Source organism: Hirundo rustica, chromosome 1, assembly GCF_015227805.2.
Source record: "Hirundo rustica isolate bHirRus1 chromosome 1, bHirRus1.pri.v3, whole genome shotgun sequence".
Lineage (NCBI taxonomy): Eukaryota > Metazoa > Chordata > Aves > Passeriformes > Hirundinidae > Hirundo > Hirundo rustica.
This window is the reverse complement of record NC_053450.1, coordinates 66,504,699-66,522,810: the sequence shown is the minus strand read 5'-3', so window position 1 is coordinate 66,522,810 and position 18,112 is coordinate 66,504,699. Positions and strand designations below refer to the sequence as shown.

At 36.5% G+C, this 18,112-nt stretch overlaps 1 protein-coding gene across 3 annotated transcripts in view; it reads right to left on the bottom strand.

Annotated features, from left to right (window-relative positions):
- The window catches only part of PTPN3 (protein tyrosine phosphatase non-receptor type 3), a 103,233-nt gene that overhangs the window by 30,187 nt on the left and 54,934 nt on the right, over positions 1-18,112 (bottom strand). For all 3 annotated transcript variants that reach the window (XR_005702372.2, XM_040074248.1, XM_040074259.1), the window contains exons 13-15: positions 13,839-13,973; positions 12,218-12,394; positions 360-383 (exon numbers count right to left, since the gene is read on the bottom strand). Coding sequence is in view for 2 of the 3 variants with exons in the window: in XM_040074248.1 (XP_039930182.1) it covers positions 360-383; positions 12,218-12,394; positions 13,839-13,973 (336 nt within the window). In the remaining variant the exon portion in view is untranslated. The remainder of the gene's footprint in view (positions 1-359; positions 384-12,217; positions 12,395-13,838; positions 13,974-18,112) is intronic.

Sequence of the window (18,112 nt, the reverse complement as noted above, 5' to 3'; positions counted from 1 at the left end):
TGTAGAAAAGAAATCTAACAATACCAGAAAAATATTATTATATATTTCAATGTAGAAAAGAAATCTAACAATATCAGAAAAATATGATGGCACTATATAAAGAGTCACCACATAAAATTATCAGTGGATTTTTGCATCATTAAACTTTTGCAACAGTTTCTAACCAACTTTTTCTGTCAACAGTGATGAGAGATTTACTACAACTTAAGACTTTCCAAATCCTGATTCCAAAACTTGGTTTTTTTCACATTTATTTGTGTCTTTTAATCAAACAAAACCGCTCCTTTGAAAAATCAGTTGAAGTTATGTATTTCATTATTTATCTTAAAGAGATAAATGAAAGTGTAAAGAAAACTCACTTTGGTGATTCTTGTTCAGATGACCTGGTAAAAAAACCATAAACACAAAAACAACGTTAAATGAACGTAAGTTAAATCTTCAAGAAAACAAGAATTAAACGCCAACTTAAAAAAAAAAAAAAAAAACCCTGCATAAAAGCCAAAAGGCTTGCTCAAGAATACTTAACCCTGTGGTGAAAGTCTGAATCTGATAACTAGGGTGTTTATGAAACACTCAACAAAAATCCCAGGGCAGCTCTGATCACTCCCACTTTTGATACAAGCCCAACACAGGCAGCACACATCTGCTACTGCAACTCAAACTATGCAGGAGTTTACACAGGCAATTATTTAGCCAGGCACACTACATCATTTTAGTAAGTTTTAGGTGTGGATTACAATTACAGATGTCACCAACTGTATTTTTGTAAAAGTCAAAATGTGGAAAGATCTTTATGTTTAGGTAGCCAGAAAACAGCACAGGTGGCTTTAGAAGCTTGACATTTCCAATGCTTGTTCTCATGACGTGAGAGCAGAGAAGGTGTTGACAGAAAACTTTAGACAAAGCATAATGAAAGTAGAAGTGCAATGAGGAGAATCTAGAATGGAGAAGAAATCAAAATTTGCAATACACAGCATTTTCCAATGCATTCAATTAACTCCATCAAAAATCACCTGAAACAGCAAGCTAAATGATATGACATAAATTAAAACAGTGCTACTAAGACAAATTTTAAAGTAAAAGTTACCAAAAAAAGGTGCTTACAAAGCAAAGTTTAAGGCACATGGGATAAGTTTACAAATCATTTAAGCCGTGACTAAAAATCCTGGAGTGGTGTATGTCCATGCTGGAAAAACTATGTGAAGTAGTTTAGTTTGAAAGTAGACTTGCTGAATTGCCAAGTTATAGGAGGCAACTCACAGTATACAGTTAAATTTTCAATTCATGCTCTCTATTATCATGCTCAATACTAAAAATTACATAATATGTTTCAACAAAATGACAGTAAAAATAGCACCGGTATCAGTCTAGTTAAGATTCCTTTTATGTAATTTGACAATATGAAGAAGTTCTTCGTTGAGAGGCAGAAATGATAAAGCTTGATCCTTGAGGAATTTTGGAGGTTTGAGTTCTGTGTACTTCTAACACTTTTAAAACATTAAAGCTTCTTCCCCCTTTACTGCAGTCATATCTAATTTCTGACCCCACTGACATCCACCCCCACTCACATACTAATATCTCTGGTTCTGTTTGTCCACAATCCCCAGAGAATTTTTATCCTCCAAGTGTAAGCAGATCCTATGGGAATGTAAACTCACCTACTGCCTGACCAGCCCACATCTAAATGGGACAAATACTGAACTTGTACTTTAAGTGCTCAGTGAGAAGAGTCACCTTAAAGTGTTGGATTTTTTTTTCCTGCCTAATCACTGGCTTTCACTCAACTTGAGAAACTCTGTATATTCAAAAACTCATCTCCTACATTACATTTGATTGCATTGTCCAAATATTCTCGAGTGAAAACAGAGGTAGAGGGGCTATACAATGACATAAGCCTTATTTCCTTAGGAAGTCACACTAAAAATAAAGAAACATTGAATTTATTTTCGTTAAGCTAATGGATTTCCTTGTAAGGCACAGAACAATGAAACCGTACATCTTTTTCTACGTTTTGCCACAGGGCAACTACAGCTCTATTACCAAATTCTTAGCAGAATCAAAATTGCACTGAGTTAACCCTTTCAAGAGTTTTCATCAAAAACTTACAGACATAGAATTGTGATGAAAATCAATACAATGCCCTGATTTTAATATATTATCTCCCCTCTATCTTCCCAAGAGAAAGAGGCAGTTTGAGAAAGAAAAAAACAATCTGGGCATTCATTCACAGACTTTCTATAAACTTACACTAAATTTTTCATTATCTCTACCTTTGGAGATTTGAATGTGGGATATAAATTCTTAGTACTATTTGATGAAGATTTATTTATTAAATTATTGCACTTTAATTCAAATACATTAGTTCTAAAAGATTTACTGAAAATTCTGTAACCTTTTAAATTGGGAAGAAATGAGATCAAATATTTGACCAAGAAAAGTGACCAAATCCAGTGTCTAAAAGAATTCATCAGAGACAGTGCAGCTGTGTCTTCCTAAAGTCCTTAGCAGGTCAGCATGATAGAGCTGCAGAATTTTGCACTGCAACACAGTTAAATAGCATTTCTAGCATTTAATTACTCAGCAATATGATAAAATACCTTAAACATGAATAACTAGGTGATTTTCTTTGGCTACACAATGTTACACAGTTTACTAAGCCATCTTCCTCATTTCACAACGTACAAGGACTATATTTGAAGTCAATGAAAGACAACACTCACCAGACCAGCCATTCAACTTTTTCATCAAGGAATAGAGCCCTTCCTTGCAAGGATATTAAACTTTCCATCGGTGCAGCAAACAAGCAAACACTTCAAAACTTCAAATAATTTCTCTTCCTCACTTCACAGTATAACTAAATCATGCCATTTCAATCTTGCACTCAGTATGGACTGACCTATTGATAATTATCTTTTAAACATAGGTCTTTGCCCTGAAAAGACTAACTTTCCTCTCCTGTCAGGACAGAATGGAAAGGTCTTAAGGAAAGACCCCTCCTCCTCATTTTGGTGTGACCTACCATGGAATTCTGCTATTCTGAGAACCAAGGATGATAAATTACAGCAGAATAAAACCCCGAGAGAAAAGGGTCAACTGAAACAATAGCACTGTAGCAAAACTCCCCTTTTACAAACAACTGAAGGAAACATCTGTAGGTTTTGCCCTTGTGCTGTTCTTGAAGTTCTTAAAGCTTATTTCATTGTAACACCTGCAGGGCTGGGGAGACCGAGTATGCCAGCACTCCCATTATCACGTCTTTTCTGAGGACTCCCCATTACAACTCGGTTTTTTATTCATAAGCAAAATAAGTGGAAGGCGCTTGCAGCAACACCTTTCTGCTGCCTTTTAGAGGAACTTATACACAGAATATTCAGCATTTCTGTGAAGAGAATGACTGTGTAAAGTGTCATAAGTTTTTTGTACTGCATAATTAAGAGAACCTGCACAGAAAACTTCAGGACTTCATGGCATGCACAAGCTTTTCAGTGATTTCCTTTAAATTCCAGTCATTCATATTTGTAAGCTGCTATCATCACCTTTAAAGGGATACTTTGTTACTCTGCATTGCCTCTATTGACCGTATTCCAGTTCACTGGCTTGCCATGAAAGTTTCATGAGTTTTGATACGCAGCAACTGCTTGGATCGCTGCAAGGTTTGCCTTATCACAGATTTGCAATTCAACATTGAGGCTTTCCATTTGGATGCAAAATTATTGCTTTTTGAACTGGCAAGGAAAGTGTAGTACATTTCAATAAGGATATATATTTAAAAAGTTTACATCTAAGCAAAATATATAAATGTACTATTTTCACATATATTTGGGTGGAAAGGCATGTAAAACTTAAAGTCTATTAGTAATAGCCTTAAAATTCTAATTTGAAACTAGTTGAAACATTCCCAGCTCCACTGTCTAGTATTAGGATAACTTCCTTGAGAAAGGCTGAAGCACACAAACCAGGACAATAGAATTCTGTGAAACGCAACAGATTTTGTAAGAACAAAGAAATTATAGTATCTGTGTATGATTAAAAACTAAAGATAAATAAGTTTAAAATATGGGGGGGGGTTCACCTTTTTGCAATTTTCTGCCAAAAACATAGCTACCAGGACTTGCCTGGATAAATCTGAAGAGTACTTTTATCAACAGTAAAGGTTTAAAAATTTTCCTCACATGAAAAATCACTATTTTAGTTAAACTAACGATGTGTTCCCATTCACCAAAGCTCACTATGCAGCCAGAGTTTATTGTCTATCAAATGCTAAGCTAAAAGAATTGAACAAATGCAGCATCCGTTCAGGAAATCTATTTTCAGCGCAATACCTTCACCAGATGATGCATCACACTCAGACCAGGAACGTATGTGCACTTCCAGAAATTCATAGCACAGTGCAAGTGAATTTCCTATTCGTATATTAGTTCAGCATTTCATTTCCTTCCCCTCCAACTCTGGGGCTGCACATACTACTCCATCTGTATCACTAGCAAAAGACAGCTTTACAATGTAAATTGAAAGATGTTTATAGCTTTGCAAGCATTTCAGACAAAAGTTTATGAAGGGATATATTGCATTTATAACAAGAAGAACTGTAGACTCAAAATAATTTATGTTGGAAGGGAATGTGAAAGATCACTTAAACCCTCATTCAAAGAATAGACATCAAAGCTAGATGAGGGTATTTGGGCCCTTGTCATGTTGTGTTTTGAGGTTCTCCAAGGATGGAAATAATCCACCTTTTTGCTGGTGCATAAAAAGGCCTAAATAATCAAAATATGTTTTTTTTCCCCTCCTCATTATCTTTTGAGCATTTCCCTAGCTATAACTTGTGTCCAATATCTCATGTTTTTGCTCTGCATCTCCAAGACGAGTTGGCTCTATATTCTTGATAATCCTCTTTTGGCAGAGCAAGGCAACAATGTGACCAACCCCTCTTCCACTCCCCCAGCCTTCTGGTTCTCAGGCATCATATGCTTGCACCTGTGAATAACTTGCCAGATTTATCTCATCAATCAGTGTAGAACTCTAAATATACAACCTATATCATCTCACCTGTCAGGGAGATTTTCTTGCTGACTGTTACTATACCTTATCACTGAGAAATATGCTTTACAATAATCTTCTTTCTGGTTAGAAAGAAAATTTTGCAGCTAATTTTTCTGTTAGGCCAACAAATCTACTCTAAAAAAGTATCAAAACACTTGCTCCTATGCATTCTGCTGTACCAAACAAAACAGACATGCTTGGTTTACTTAATTACAGGGTGAACAGGAGAAACTGAATACAATTCAGATAACAAGACCCTCCACACAGCTTATTGGGTTACTTTTCCAAGCCAATAAGCCAGTTATTTTTTTCTTTTTAGCACCTTGTGTACTGTGCTAGTTTTGGCTGAGGTACTTTTCTTCACAGTGTCCAGTATAGGGCCCTGTTTTGGATTTGTGCTGGACACAGGGTTGATAATAACAGAAATTATTTTGTTACTGCTGAACACTGCTGCTTTTCATACTGCCACTCTGGTGAGGAAGTTTTGGGTGCTTGGGAGGTTGGGAGGAGACACATCCAAGACAGGTGACCCCAACTGAGCAAGGAGATATTCCAGACCATATGACATCATGCTCAGTATGTAAAGTGGGAGGAAGAAGTAGGAAGGAGTAAAATTTGAAGTGATGGATTTTATCTTCCCAGGTCACTCTTACATTAAGAGGGACCTGCTCTCCCAGAGATAGCTGAACACCTGCCTGCCCATGGGAAGCAGAGAATTAATTTCTTGTTTTGTTTTGCTTCTGTGCATGGCTTTTGCTTTCCCTCTTTAACTCTCTTTATCTCAGCCTATGGGTTTTCTAGCTTTTACAATTCTGATTCTCTCTCCCTGATTCCATTGGTGGGGGAATGTGTGAGTGGCTGTGTGGTGCTTGGTTGCTGGCTGGGGTTTAACCAAACCAATGCAAATTTATATATTCTTCCTAACAAGCACCTTTCCCATTCAGAAAAGAGTGGTCAAAAACAGGAAAAAAAGCTTTAAGAGAGCAAACAACAGCTATATTAACACTCCATACTATTTCATCTATGATATAGATAAAAAAAAAATTAAATATTTTAAAAAGCACAAGCTTTTTACATTAATTTACAAGGTCAAAAATAAGGTCTTCTCCTCATCCAAGGGAAAGAGGAAACAACTCCTGTAAAGGTAACGTGATTATGATTATCCTGAACTGCCAAACTTTGTTTCAGTAATCCTTTGCATGTAACACCTTCTTTTCTTAAAGAAACCCAAGCTTACTAACATTCAGTTAAGGGGCAGGTGCAGGTGCTGGCCACAACACAGGTCTTCCCACAAAGCTAGATGAAAACCTCAAATCCATGAACAGAGAAGAATGGAGTATACTCCTTTTTCATACTGAATGGTAGAAAACCACACAGCTTCCCACATCTGGGTTCTTGGGAGTTAAGAGCATCAACTAACACAGTAGTTTTCAGTTTTCATTTGTTTGTTTTCATTTCTCATTGCCTAGTGAAGGGTGAACATCTGTATCAATCTCATGCACCCAGAGATGCTTGGGGAAAAGGAAAGGAACAATGAAAACAAGGAAAAATTAAAGTTCAAAGATCCATAAATAGTACTTGGTTACACTGGCTTTATGTTTGCATGGCAGACCTTGGTATTTCAAGTTCAGTAAGCGTTTAAAAAGTGTATTTTAAACATTTTAAATTTTACACCAAATACCTTAACATAAAGACACCAGCAAAATTGTTATAGCAGTTTAAATTTTTACTAATTTACTCGAGGGTAAAGGGCAGGCTAGTTTATTTTAGGGAGTTTTTTTTCACTTCTTCTAATGTTCATCTATGAAGAATCATACATAGTAAGTTCAATTTTTTTTTTTTTTTTTTAAAGCTGCCAGTGCAAGAACCAGACCTTGCACTGGGAATGACCAGTGCAGCCTCTCAGGAGAAAACCTAATACTTGTTAAAGATCAAGCATATTAGAGTACATGATTCCAAAATGCAATTAGTCTACTGCTCCAGTTAAAACCAAGCTAGATTTGAAGGTTACTGCATAAATCAAGGATGTTTTGGAATTTCCCAACCTGATATTGAAACATCATCACATACTTCAGTATGAATATTTTATTTTTCCTGTTCCTTTCGTCCTTAAATGACACAGTAACATACAGATCAGAGTGGTGTCAGGGAAAGGCAAATCAGCAAGGATGACTTGTTTCTCTACATCTGTGAGTGTCTCCTTATTCCAAATTTGGAAACTGTAGTGGTACCTTTATCAAGACAGACTGCAACAGTGGTAATCTTCGAGCACCATACCAGGCTAGACAAAGCAAAAATTGCAGTAAAAAAGAATTCCCTAATTCCCTGGACAAGTCCATCAGTCTGCCTTTAAAAATAACCAGCTGCGGCTAAAACCTGTTACAATGAAAGAGAAATATTTTTCTCAAATACCTCTCCCATGAACTTTATTGAGGCTCATGGAATACAGGTATATCAGGACAGCAGAGAGTCAGGATGAGTTGATGCCAGGTAGCCTGTTGGTATAACACCACTGTGAAAAAACTTCCCAAACTGAAGTAACGTTTCCATAGAACTAACTTTAGAAATAAAAAAGCCTCATAACATAACTTACTTTGTATCTTAAAGGAAAGCCAGTTTGTATTCATCACTATTCCCTAATGAATATCACAGAATTTAAGCACGTCTGAAGATATGTAACCTCACAGAAAAAGAGAAGTTTTCCACTTTGCTTAAGATAAGAAGTTTAAAAAGTCAGTAGCAACAGTGCTCCAATGAAGAGAATGCAAATCTCTGAAAGAAAACATCTTCAGGGAAGCCAAGACTATGGAAAGCAAATTCTCTCTGAAAGACAGTTATCAAACAAGTGCACTTACTAATTAGTATGGTTTATCTCAATGCTGTTCTTGAAATAATTTTTAGAACAGAACAGTAACGGTACCATGTGCATATACATGCAGTCACAGTATAAGCAGTGGCAGGGTGAGTATAACATGTAGTCAGAAAACAGACTGGGTGACCTGCTCTGAACTGCGGAGGCATAGCCATAAGAAAGTGTTGTACAAAAGGGAATGCAACATATGAGATTTCAGAAGGCCAAGTATGGGTTCCATGTCCATGCTGGTGCTAATTTTTCAGTGGCAGCAGCAATCCACTGAGATGTTCAGCAAAAGAAAGAAGAACTGACAGGGAACACCTTTCTCACAAAGGCTGGAGAGACCTGGGCTAAACAAAAGTTCTCTTGAAGTCCTCTTCAGCACTGTCTCTTCTGACAGGTTTTGTAAGCAGCACTGATTTGAGATATTTGGCTTAGATAGGCAAACCTATTCATGCTCTGCAAATGAAGTTCTAGATAATGTATGTTAATTTGGGATTAGAGGAATTTTTTGTCTATAATACAGATGCAATTGACAGCTCCAATCTTTTCTGCAGACATTAAACAGAGAGAAAAATTGTTTCTTTTCACTGTGTCTGAGGCCCAAGTGGTTCACTGAATGTGAAAGTAGCTTAGATCATTTGTGTAGCAGGAGCAATGAAGCTACACTGTTCACTAGCTTGCCTTGGCTTTTTGTAGTTCACCTGTGTGCATGACTTGCACTATTTTCCAATTTTCTTTTTTCCAGTCACAGCCTGTGGTACACACCTCAAATTTCAGTTATAAAGTACAGTGTTCACACAAAGTACATTCTGAAAACAATTACTGTGTCCTTAAGAGAAACAACACAAGAAATGACAAAATATTATCGACCGTCATTTCCAGCATGCTCATTTAAAGGATTTTAACATCAAACATAGTTCTAGATGATGACATGTTGATATAGTACTATATCTTCAAAGAAATTTAAGAAGAAAAATTAACAACTGCTATGTTTTATGCTCTCTAAACTAAGAGCTGTTCCACATAATTTGTTTTCTAAATTGTGTACTGTTTCATAGAAAGAAAGTAGAACTTGATTGCTATATGTGAGTAAACAGAGCAAGGAAGAAAATCAATTATTAAGAAAATAAATATACTTAGTATTGTCAGGAAGGGAAAAAAGCCGTAAAGAGCAATAAATGCAGGTGTATGTACTATTGCTAGCAGTGGCTGCTTCTACATTTCTGATATCCAAGGTTCCAAATGTGCCTTGGTAGGATTAGGTAGGTGGGAAGCCTTGTACAGGAGTTTTATCTACGATTTGCCTCACAAACCACTCTATCACAACAGGTCAGGTTGAAGGTAGGTCTATCCTACCTTCAACAACAAACCACTTGTTTTGACAAAAGAAGTGAAAAAGAGGGAAGACTACCCCCACCACTGAAATGCTGATAGCAGCTGGAAAAATAAGTCAAGAGCCATATTCCATGCTTACTGCAGCTTGAACAGACTTCCTTCAGAAATAGTAAATGAAATTGATGTTTACTTCACAGAAATCAAGCTGTTGCAGAATTATTATTATTAATATGAGGTCACAGACAACCATTCAGTGATTAAATGCCAGTATTTACAGCTGTTTGCCAGCAGCTCTCTAAAACTGTTTCAGATATTTTTCATGCCAAAGCTATTTAGTAGTTATAATTAGCATTAACTAATACCTTTATTAACATTCCCAGTGGGCTAGGCAGTAAATAAAGGGCCCCCTAAAGACCATGTGTATTAGCAGAACTATGGGAAGCTACTCTTGACTCTCCTCCAATGAAAAAGGAATTGGAAATCTGGATGTTGTGGTGGTGTGTTTGTTTTTTGTTTGTTTGTTTGTTTGTTGTTTTTTTTTGCTTTGGTTTTGGTTTTTTGGTTTTTTTTTTCCCCATAGCACATTTTTATTATATCATTTCGAATCCACTGAAGACAAGCATGGTAAAAATGGGTAGTTGGCTTTACAAGATTTATCAGTACACTGAAAGGTGTTTGATAGTTAATGTCTAAATATTCCCAATGTGTGGTGAAACCCCAGGGGAAGCATCCATATTTAATACTGAGAATATGAAAGGTCAGCTTTTCTCTTACAAAACAGATTTAGCTGATAGGGTAAGATTCCATCCATCCATTTACTACACATACATACTTAATTTTGCATCTTTCAATAAGGGAAGTGAAGCAAGTAATAACTACTGTAATGCTGCAAAAGCAAAAAGAACCCTGGAATATCGACTAACAAACTTCTACATAGACAAAAAAAAAAAATTTTTTTATAATGGCTACTTTGTATTTTACCTCAATAGTTTAAAAGGAAAATATTATATATATTATATATAATATTATATATATACTATATATATTATAGTATATGTATAATATTATATGTATAATTTTATGTATTATATATTATATAAAATATTTTACCTCACAAAAGTCTAGCCAGTGCAACAGAGGATCATTTATTCCATTCTTCTTCCAAAACACACAACTTGAAGTTAATTAATTAGATTTATGCAGGTGTTTTTTCATTTACCTGCAGAGTACCAAATATTATAAACATACCCCCCCCCAAATATATTGTATCTGGGAAAAGATGTAGGAAGAAAAACAATGGTTTATATGAGGTAGTAACAGTAAAAATCTCCACAGTCAGTGATATTGCTCAGATTCAGCACAGTCACTGGGACTCAGAAAATAAATGGATGAGCTATTTTCAAATTTAGAACATCCTTTTTTTCATTGTGTGAGAAAAGGAATAAAGGCAGGCTTTTCCACTCCATTCTCAGTAGGTATAAGATAACTGAAACAGGAAGGAAAGAAAAATATCTACAGGGGAAGAAAAGAAAAAGGAAAATAAAAGAAATCCCACATTGTACTTGTTGTCAGGACACAATTCACTGGTCACAAAACACAGCATGGCAACATAATTTTCTGTCTACAACTTCTACCCTCATCATCTCTTTTAATGTCTGCCTCTCAGTATTTTTACTCAGAAAATACTTCTAAAAGTGTATCATCTGCAAACTTTAAAACACAACAAAGATGTGGTTTCCTGTCTATGACTATTCACAACATCTAAAGGCCTAACTTTTATGTATTATCATGGCTACTACTGCCATTAGTATTAATAAATAATATTCAGGTTCACATGTCTTCCAGCCAGAAATACAGGAAAATGAAGTGACAAACTCAAAATGCTTAGTATACTCAAAAGAGTGACAAAATCCAAACATGCATACAACATGTCAAATTTTCATTTCTTTTCTTGAAAACTTCTGCTGTAACGAAGTAATAATATTATTACAGATTTTAAAGAAAATTGTTTCAATCAGAATTTAAAGCTCTGTTTAGTACCTGCACACTGTCACAGAGGCAGGTGAGTCCTATCAGCTTCCATTAAGACGTTGCTTCTCAAAATACACCTTGCCTAAATTCACTAGGCATCACTAAAACCCATTTTGCTTCTGCAGTGCTACAAAAGAACGTGCATTTTAATACACAGCATTCTCCCCAGCTCCAAGTTTCAAAGCAGCTGTTTTCTTTTTAAGACTGAACAATTATTGACTTCGTACATTATTTCTGAAGCTGACATTGTGATAATCTGAAGATATCCATTGAGAAATAAGTGTAGCCATACGAATAATGTAACACATGAGCAAACAAATAATCAGACTACACCAAGACAGGTGCTTCAACTCCTGGCAGCAAACCTAGCAGTTGCTAAAGCACTGCAGAGGAGAACAAAGTTGGTCTTCAAGGAATACAGCCCAGAAACATACATTGCCTTTAGACAGGCCATCGACGGTTCCTCTGAAGAAGAAAAAGATGGATGACCACCAGCATTATGATGCTCTTGTGTATACTCAAATGCAATACCTCTTTCAACTGACCAGGCCGAGCTGATGATTTGGAATGTGAGCGAACTCTTTTAAGAGTTCACTAAGTCTTTCTCCCCACAAACTGGAATTTTTGACAGGTAGGAAAGGGTTGCAAAAGCTACTAGGAAACAGTATATTACAGATTTGAACAGACATGCCTTAGTAGTTCCTCTAATTTTACTAACAGCTCAACTATTGTGTATTGTTTAGGGATGAAAGCTTGGTTTGCTTTTGTCATTTTGTGTCATGGCACTTGCAGTGTAGCAATTGGTCAAAATAAAGCTTATACAAACAAAACTGCTTGAACTCATTGTAACATTACAACTGATTGACTTTTACTATACAGCTCTTCGGGCTTTTTGTTTGATGCTTTTTAAAAAATCAAAATAGGCAATGGATTGTCTGCAGAAGTCCTTACCTCCTCTGTGGACTACGATTCTGAGAGAACTCTGAATCACTGTCCTTTGATGTTGGAGAGCCCTTATATGTGTAAAAAACATCCTCTGTCTCAGTAATGTAACTAATCTCGTTCATGAGGTTATCTACAGATGAGTGTCGTGGTTTGCGGATTTCATGACGTAGTCTAGGACTCCGCCTTAAAAATACAGAATACAAACATGAGATTAGAATATTTCACAAAACTTTATAAAAGAAAAATTTCTATCCTATTGCAGTTATGATCTGGATCTTCCTAACAGGCCAATAAGTCTCTCTTTAAATAATCAATTTTTAAGCATTCTGTATGGTCTACTAGGCAATCATACACTGGTAGGTTCAGTACATTGGACTGATTTGGTGTTTCCCCCCCTGCAAAATGGAACTTACATTATTAAAGTTTTAATCATAGGATAATTCTGGTTGGAAAGGACTCATGCAGGTCACCTAGTCCAATCTTCTGCTCAAAGCAGGGTCAACTAAGGCCAGAGTAGGCTTCTCAAGGCTTTATCCACTCCTATCTCAAAAAATCTGAAGGATGGAGACCGCCTAACCTCCCCAGGCAATGACTGTCCATGTGGTGAAGCGGTTTTTCCATTATATCCTGACAAAACCTCTTTTGTTTCAACATATACTTGTTGCCTCCTCCTCCCACTATGCAATAGTGAAAAACCCGGCCTCATCCTGTAGCTGGCCTCCTCCTAAGTAATTCTGCGCTGTTATTAGGCATCTGGGAATCCCCTGCTTCTCCAGACTGAGTATGTGCCACTATGTCAGCCTCTCCTCACAGGGTAGCTGCTCCAGTCTCCTGACTGCCTTGGAGCTGGTGGTCTTTGCTGTGCTTGCTCCAGTTTGTAAGTGTCTGTCTTGTATTTGCAGGCAAAAGGGCTGCAAGCATTCTAATAAAATCTACAGAGCCAAAGGGGCCTAGCACTTCCACTGACCCTACTATCTGTCACTCTGTTAATTCTGCCAGGCTGGACTTCTCCAGGGCATACCAGATGGCTCACGTACCACTTCTGCCTATAAAGATTACCAGGTTGTTTTCTAGAAAGCTGCACTGTAGACAATGCAGTTACATTGCGTTCTTATTTCCCAGGACACTATTTTTTGTCTCTCTGTTGAATTTCTCACATTTCCTACTGGCCAATTTCTCCAGATTATCGAGATCACTTTGGAGAGCAGCCCTGCACCCAGGCTTACTGACTCACCCCCCAGTTTGGTGTCATCTGCAAACTTTATGATCAAGCACACCATTGCCTCCTCCAGGTCATAAAGGTGTTAAGAAGGACAAGTCCCAAGAGAGACCCTTGAAGTCCTCTTAGCCCAGTCATCCAACCATTTTAACATATTTTTTAAATCACCCTGTTGTCCACCCATCCGGCAACATACTGTCTTAACTTGGGTATAAGATTTTGGCAGACAGCAGGAAAGCCTGGCTAAAGCTGAGGTGAGTGACACTCACCCTTCTGTTGTCATATATATTCTCAGAATAAAACTGCTTAAATATATATGTACACGTTATCTAATTATTCTGCTAGAGTACATGCAATTAGAAACGGTAGGAGGCTAGAAGGTGTGGAAAAGGCTGAGAATGGATTTACCAATTGGGGGTAACAGGAGGTGATCGAGAAGGAAGGCTTTTGGTCTCTAGGTGCTCAACAGATAAGGATCGTCTCATAGATGGGTTCCAAACCATCCCACCTATCACTTTTCTGCAGTACTGGTTGTTTACAGACCTGAAAAGATATAAAACAACTACATGTGAGTTATTTTGCATAGAAAACTTAAATGAAAGAAAATATACTTAGGAAAGTCAACTTCATAACTTAAAGCGTACCCTGTGCTTACCCCTCCTTACTTATGCACTTACATTCTCACAGAGACATTTTCTGTTCCTCATTTGTGACAATAAAAGTGACTGTTAATCTCTGCTACATTGTTAAACACCAGCCTGGGTAAAAAATAACTTTTTCTGAGACTTATTTTTAACCCAATTGTGTTTAAGAAGACAGAGGGGAAAACAGGAAATTCAGTATGTCCTACTGGCACTGAACTGAGTGACTGACAAAACACAGCTCAAATACAGGTAATATGTTCTGAAGCTTCCCTGTTAATATTCACATAGGAGTGTCAATGCAACAAGAGCTTCACTGAGAACAGTACAACTTTTCCCATCTACCTGCTGCCTCATCAATTAAGAGCTACACCAGACAACACTCTATTTTGGAAGGAAGTCACTTTTGAGTGATATATTCCTTAGAGACATAAACCATTGAAAAAAAAATCTGACATGAAAATAGGATCTCCATGTCAGGACTGCTTCTTGTGACAAGAATCTGACAAGAAAAGGGCTGTACGAGGATAAGAATCACAGCCAGGAAAGCAATAAAAGTATCTTAATGACGAAAATACACAGCATAAAGAAAATCTTTAAGCAGACTGAAATTGAGATAAACTCTTATGCATCATTTTATACAGCATTCCGCAAGTGAAGCTGAGAGAGAAACTCAAGGATGAGCAGCTTACAAGCCTAGGATTTCTCATGGAAGAAACAATTTGTTAGTTACAGAGAAAACACCTTTGGCTCATTACACCCTGAGCTGTACATAATGGGCAGCTGGGATATCAGGCTATGTAATGACCTTACTACAGAGCTGAAAAGTCTCAATTTTATATAGCATTAAAAAAAAAAAAAAAAAAAAAAAAAGTGTTACTAAAGTTGTGGGTATTATGCTAAAATCTAACTTTAAGCATGCATTGCATTGTACTATTTTTCTTTTTGTTATTTTTGTACTACTTTTTTGCTTATATAAGTAAAAGAAACAGCAACCAATTTTTTTTTTCATATATACTGAAGTATTCCATATATTTTGTTCATTATTTTAAAGGAAATCAATTCCTTCAACTTCTAAATGTACTTTAAAAGCTTCTCCCAATATAAAAAACAGAGAGAAAACTTAGAATGAAGCATCTACATATTAAAATCAGCTACCCATGTATGTTTTCATCCTTAGTAAACAAAGTCCACCAGCTCAGGAGAAGGTTTTGGCTATACCACCCATTTTATCTTTCTAAGATTTCTGAATATAATGACAAGGTACCAGCTACTCATCTTCTTCAGAAACAGCTCTTTCAAAGAAGCTTTACACAGTTGGAGCAGAAGGAAAGACTGGCAAAAGGGGATGCATTATCAAAAGTGCATCGTGAAGAACTCCACATTAATCAGCTTTTCTTTTATACAAGTGGCTGTTGATGCATTTTCCAACACAGACAACTTGAAGGGCAACATAACTCATGTGATGGAAGCCAGAACCCTAAACCCTAACTCTAATCTTAAACCTCTAATCCTGACCACAAAATCACTTATAGGGTATGCCTCTAGATATTTCAGTCAAGGCACAGAAGATAAATAATCTCCTGAACTTCAAGTAGCTGCGCTTCAGATGCCAAATATCAACGTATTTCTCAGCAGACATTCTGGGAGGCTGCCAAAGCCTTTCTGGAATGGGCTGTACTATCTTGAAATGATGCTTCCTTTCTCCCATCTATTACTGAGGCTATCCTTGGTGAAAAATACAGATACATTTTTAGCTTTTCAACAAGGAATGAGAATATCTCTAGGAGAGGTTATTCAGTATTCAGTCCAGAATTTACCTCTCAGAATCTGGGAGATGTGATTCAGTCTGCTCCTTGAACAAGTCTTACAGGTGATTTAGACAACTCAGCAGCCTAATTTAAATGGAATGCCTCTAGTACCTTAAGCTAAGAGAATCAAGAAGAGCACAGGTATGTGCAAATAAGAAATTGTACCCAAGTATTACAACTATTTGAACTGATGCAACAAATGCTAGGCTATCTGCTTCACGTAAGTATAGAAGAACACAGAACAAGAAAACCACAAATTCCATAGGAAAACCTGTGATACTTAAGATGGTAAAACATGAATGTGGCACCCCTCAAAGCTGATGGAAGCATGGAAAGATTTATTAAATGTGAGTCAATCTTAAAGCCTCCAGGACTGCACAATGTGGATGGTGGAGTTTTTGTGTGCACATTTGGTTTTGCGGTTTGGTTTGTCTGTTTGTGTTTGTTTGATTTATACAATACAAAAATTTGCTCCCTTTCTTAAGGGAGAATGCAGAATCTCTTTTTTGGTTGTGTAGCTTTCCCATCAGTTCAGAGCCATCCCTGAAAAGGAACATGGAAAATCTTACAACATTCCACAATCATAAACAAGTCGGAAATTAAAAATTTTCAATACGTGAAATACAACCTCAGAAGTGACTTTTTCACAATTTTTCTTAAATCTTTTCAGAAAATAATTTGTTGAATTCATAGGAACTACTTAAAAGTTTTTCAAAATTACTGTTGCTTCATATGTAGTTAAGCAGTCTTTCACAGAAATGGTTGCTGAATTACTTCTTCCTCATGTAGATCGTAAGATTCACATTTACTGCTGGTATAAAAAGGCCAAAGAGGTTATCATTAAGCTGCTGGAAAGTAGCTCCATAACTGATTCTCCCTCTGGAGATGCCTTAAAACTATAAGTAAGCAATTCAGCAGAGAAAATGCCTCAGAGCATTGAAGTTACTTGAAAAGAATTTTTTCTTGGTAATTCAGATCAAGAGTGAGAACTGTTCTGTATGCTACATATTATTAAAAAAAACTGTAACAGCAGATTTGTCAAAAATAAAATGTTTGGTAAAAAAAAAAAAAAAAAAATGGAATGATACTAAATTGGTACCCTTTGGAACTCATACTGTTTTCTTTCCTAACATTACAAAGGCCATGCAATGCCTGTGTGTATATATGTCTGTAGGAGGATCAGGGGTTTGAATCTCTTCGTAAATTTGAAAGAAATAAAGGACTCCAGGACCTGACGATTCAACAAACTCTGAGAGTCATCTCCTCAACACTTCCACTACAGGAAAAACAAGGTTATAAGACTACATAAATGAGTTAATTCTAAAAATAGTGCTCTGTAAAATGTTAGAAGATTAGAATACTGTTTCTGCAACTACTTTTCTTCCATGATCTAGAAACCAGATCATCCAGCTACGATCTAGTACTAAGTGAAAACATGGAATTACACTCCAGGAGAAAACATAATATTTTATCAGAATTCCGACCATTGGACACCCATCATGGGTTAATTGCTTCATTTACAAGCAATACTAGTGCACTTGGTATTAATTTCTGCGGTATCATAAGAAACATCAGAGTGTGAAAAGCCAGAAAGGTACCAAAGTCTGAGAAGCTATTTGAATCATGTTGCTATCACTAACAAGTCAAAGCTTATCCAAATACAGACAGAAAATCAGCCTGACAAACTAAACATAAAGTTAAACTGTTAAGGGAAAACACTACAAAAAACTCACAAAAACACACTACTCATGACCAAAAAGAAAACAATAAAACACTTCTCCAAAAATCATGAGAACAAGCAGGTTTCTAGGGAGTCTACAGATCATCAAAGGGTGAAAGAACCCCCAAGAATCTCACATCCAGAGATGATAATGACACAAGACTTTCTTTTTCATTCTCTATTAATATGAAATATTTTTAATATGTTTAATTACAGAATTTTTTTGGGTGATGGGGTAGATGGATAGGGATGGGATGGAAGCGACAATGAAGACACAAGACACAACTTTGTAGCTGAATTGCTGATAAATGTAACAACAGAACAAATCAGCATAACATAAGAAATCACTGTGACTGATACATATCAGAAAAGACTAAAAACCCCTAAGATAAAAGAGCAGGACTACTTGAGTTAAACCTCCCACTTCAAAAATCACACAAGATGGCCAAAGTAAATGCCAACTGCAAAGAAATGGAGAAGGATATTACAATGTCAAGTGACTGGCAGCTT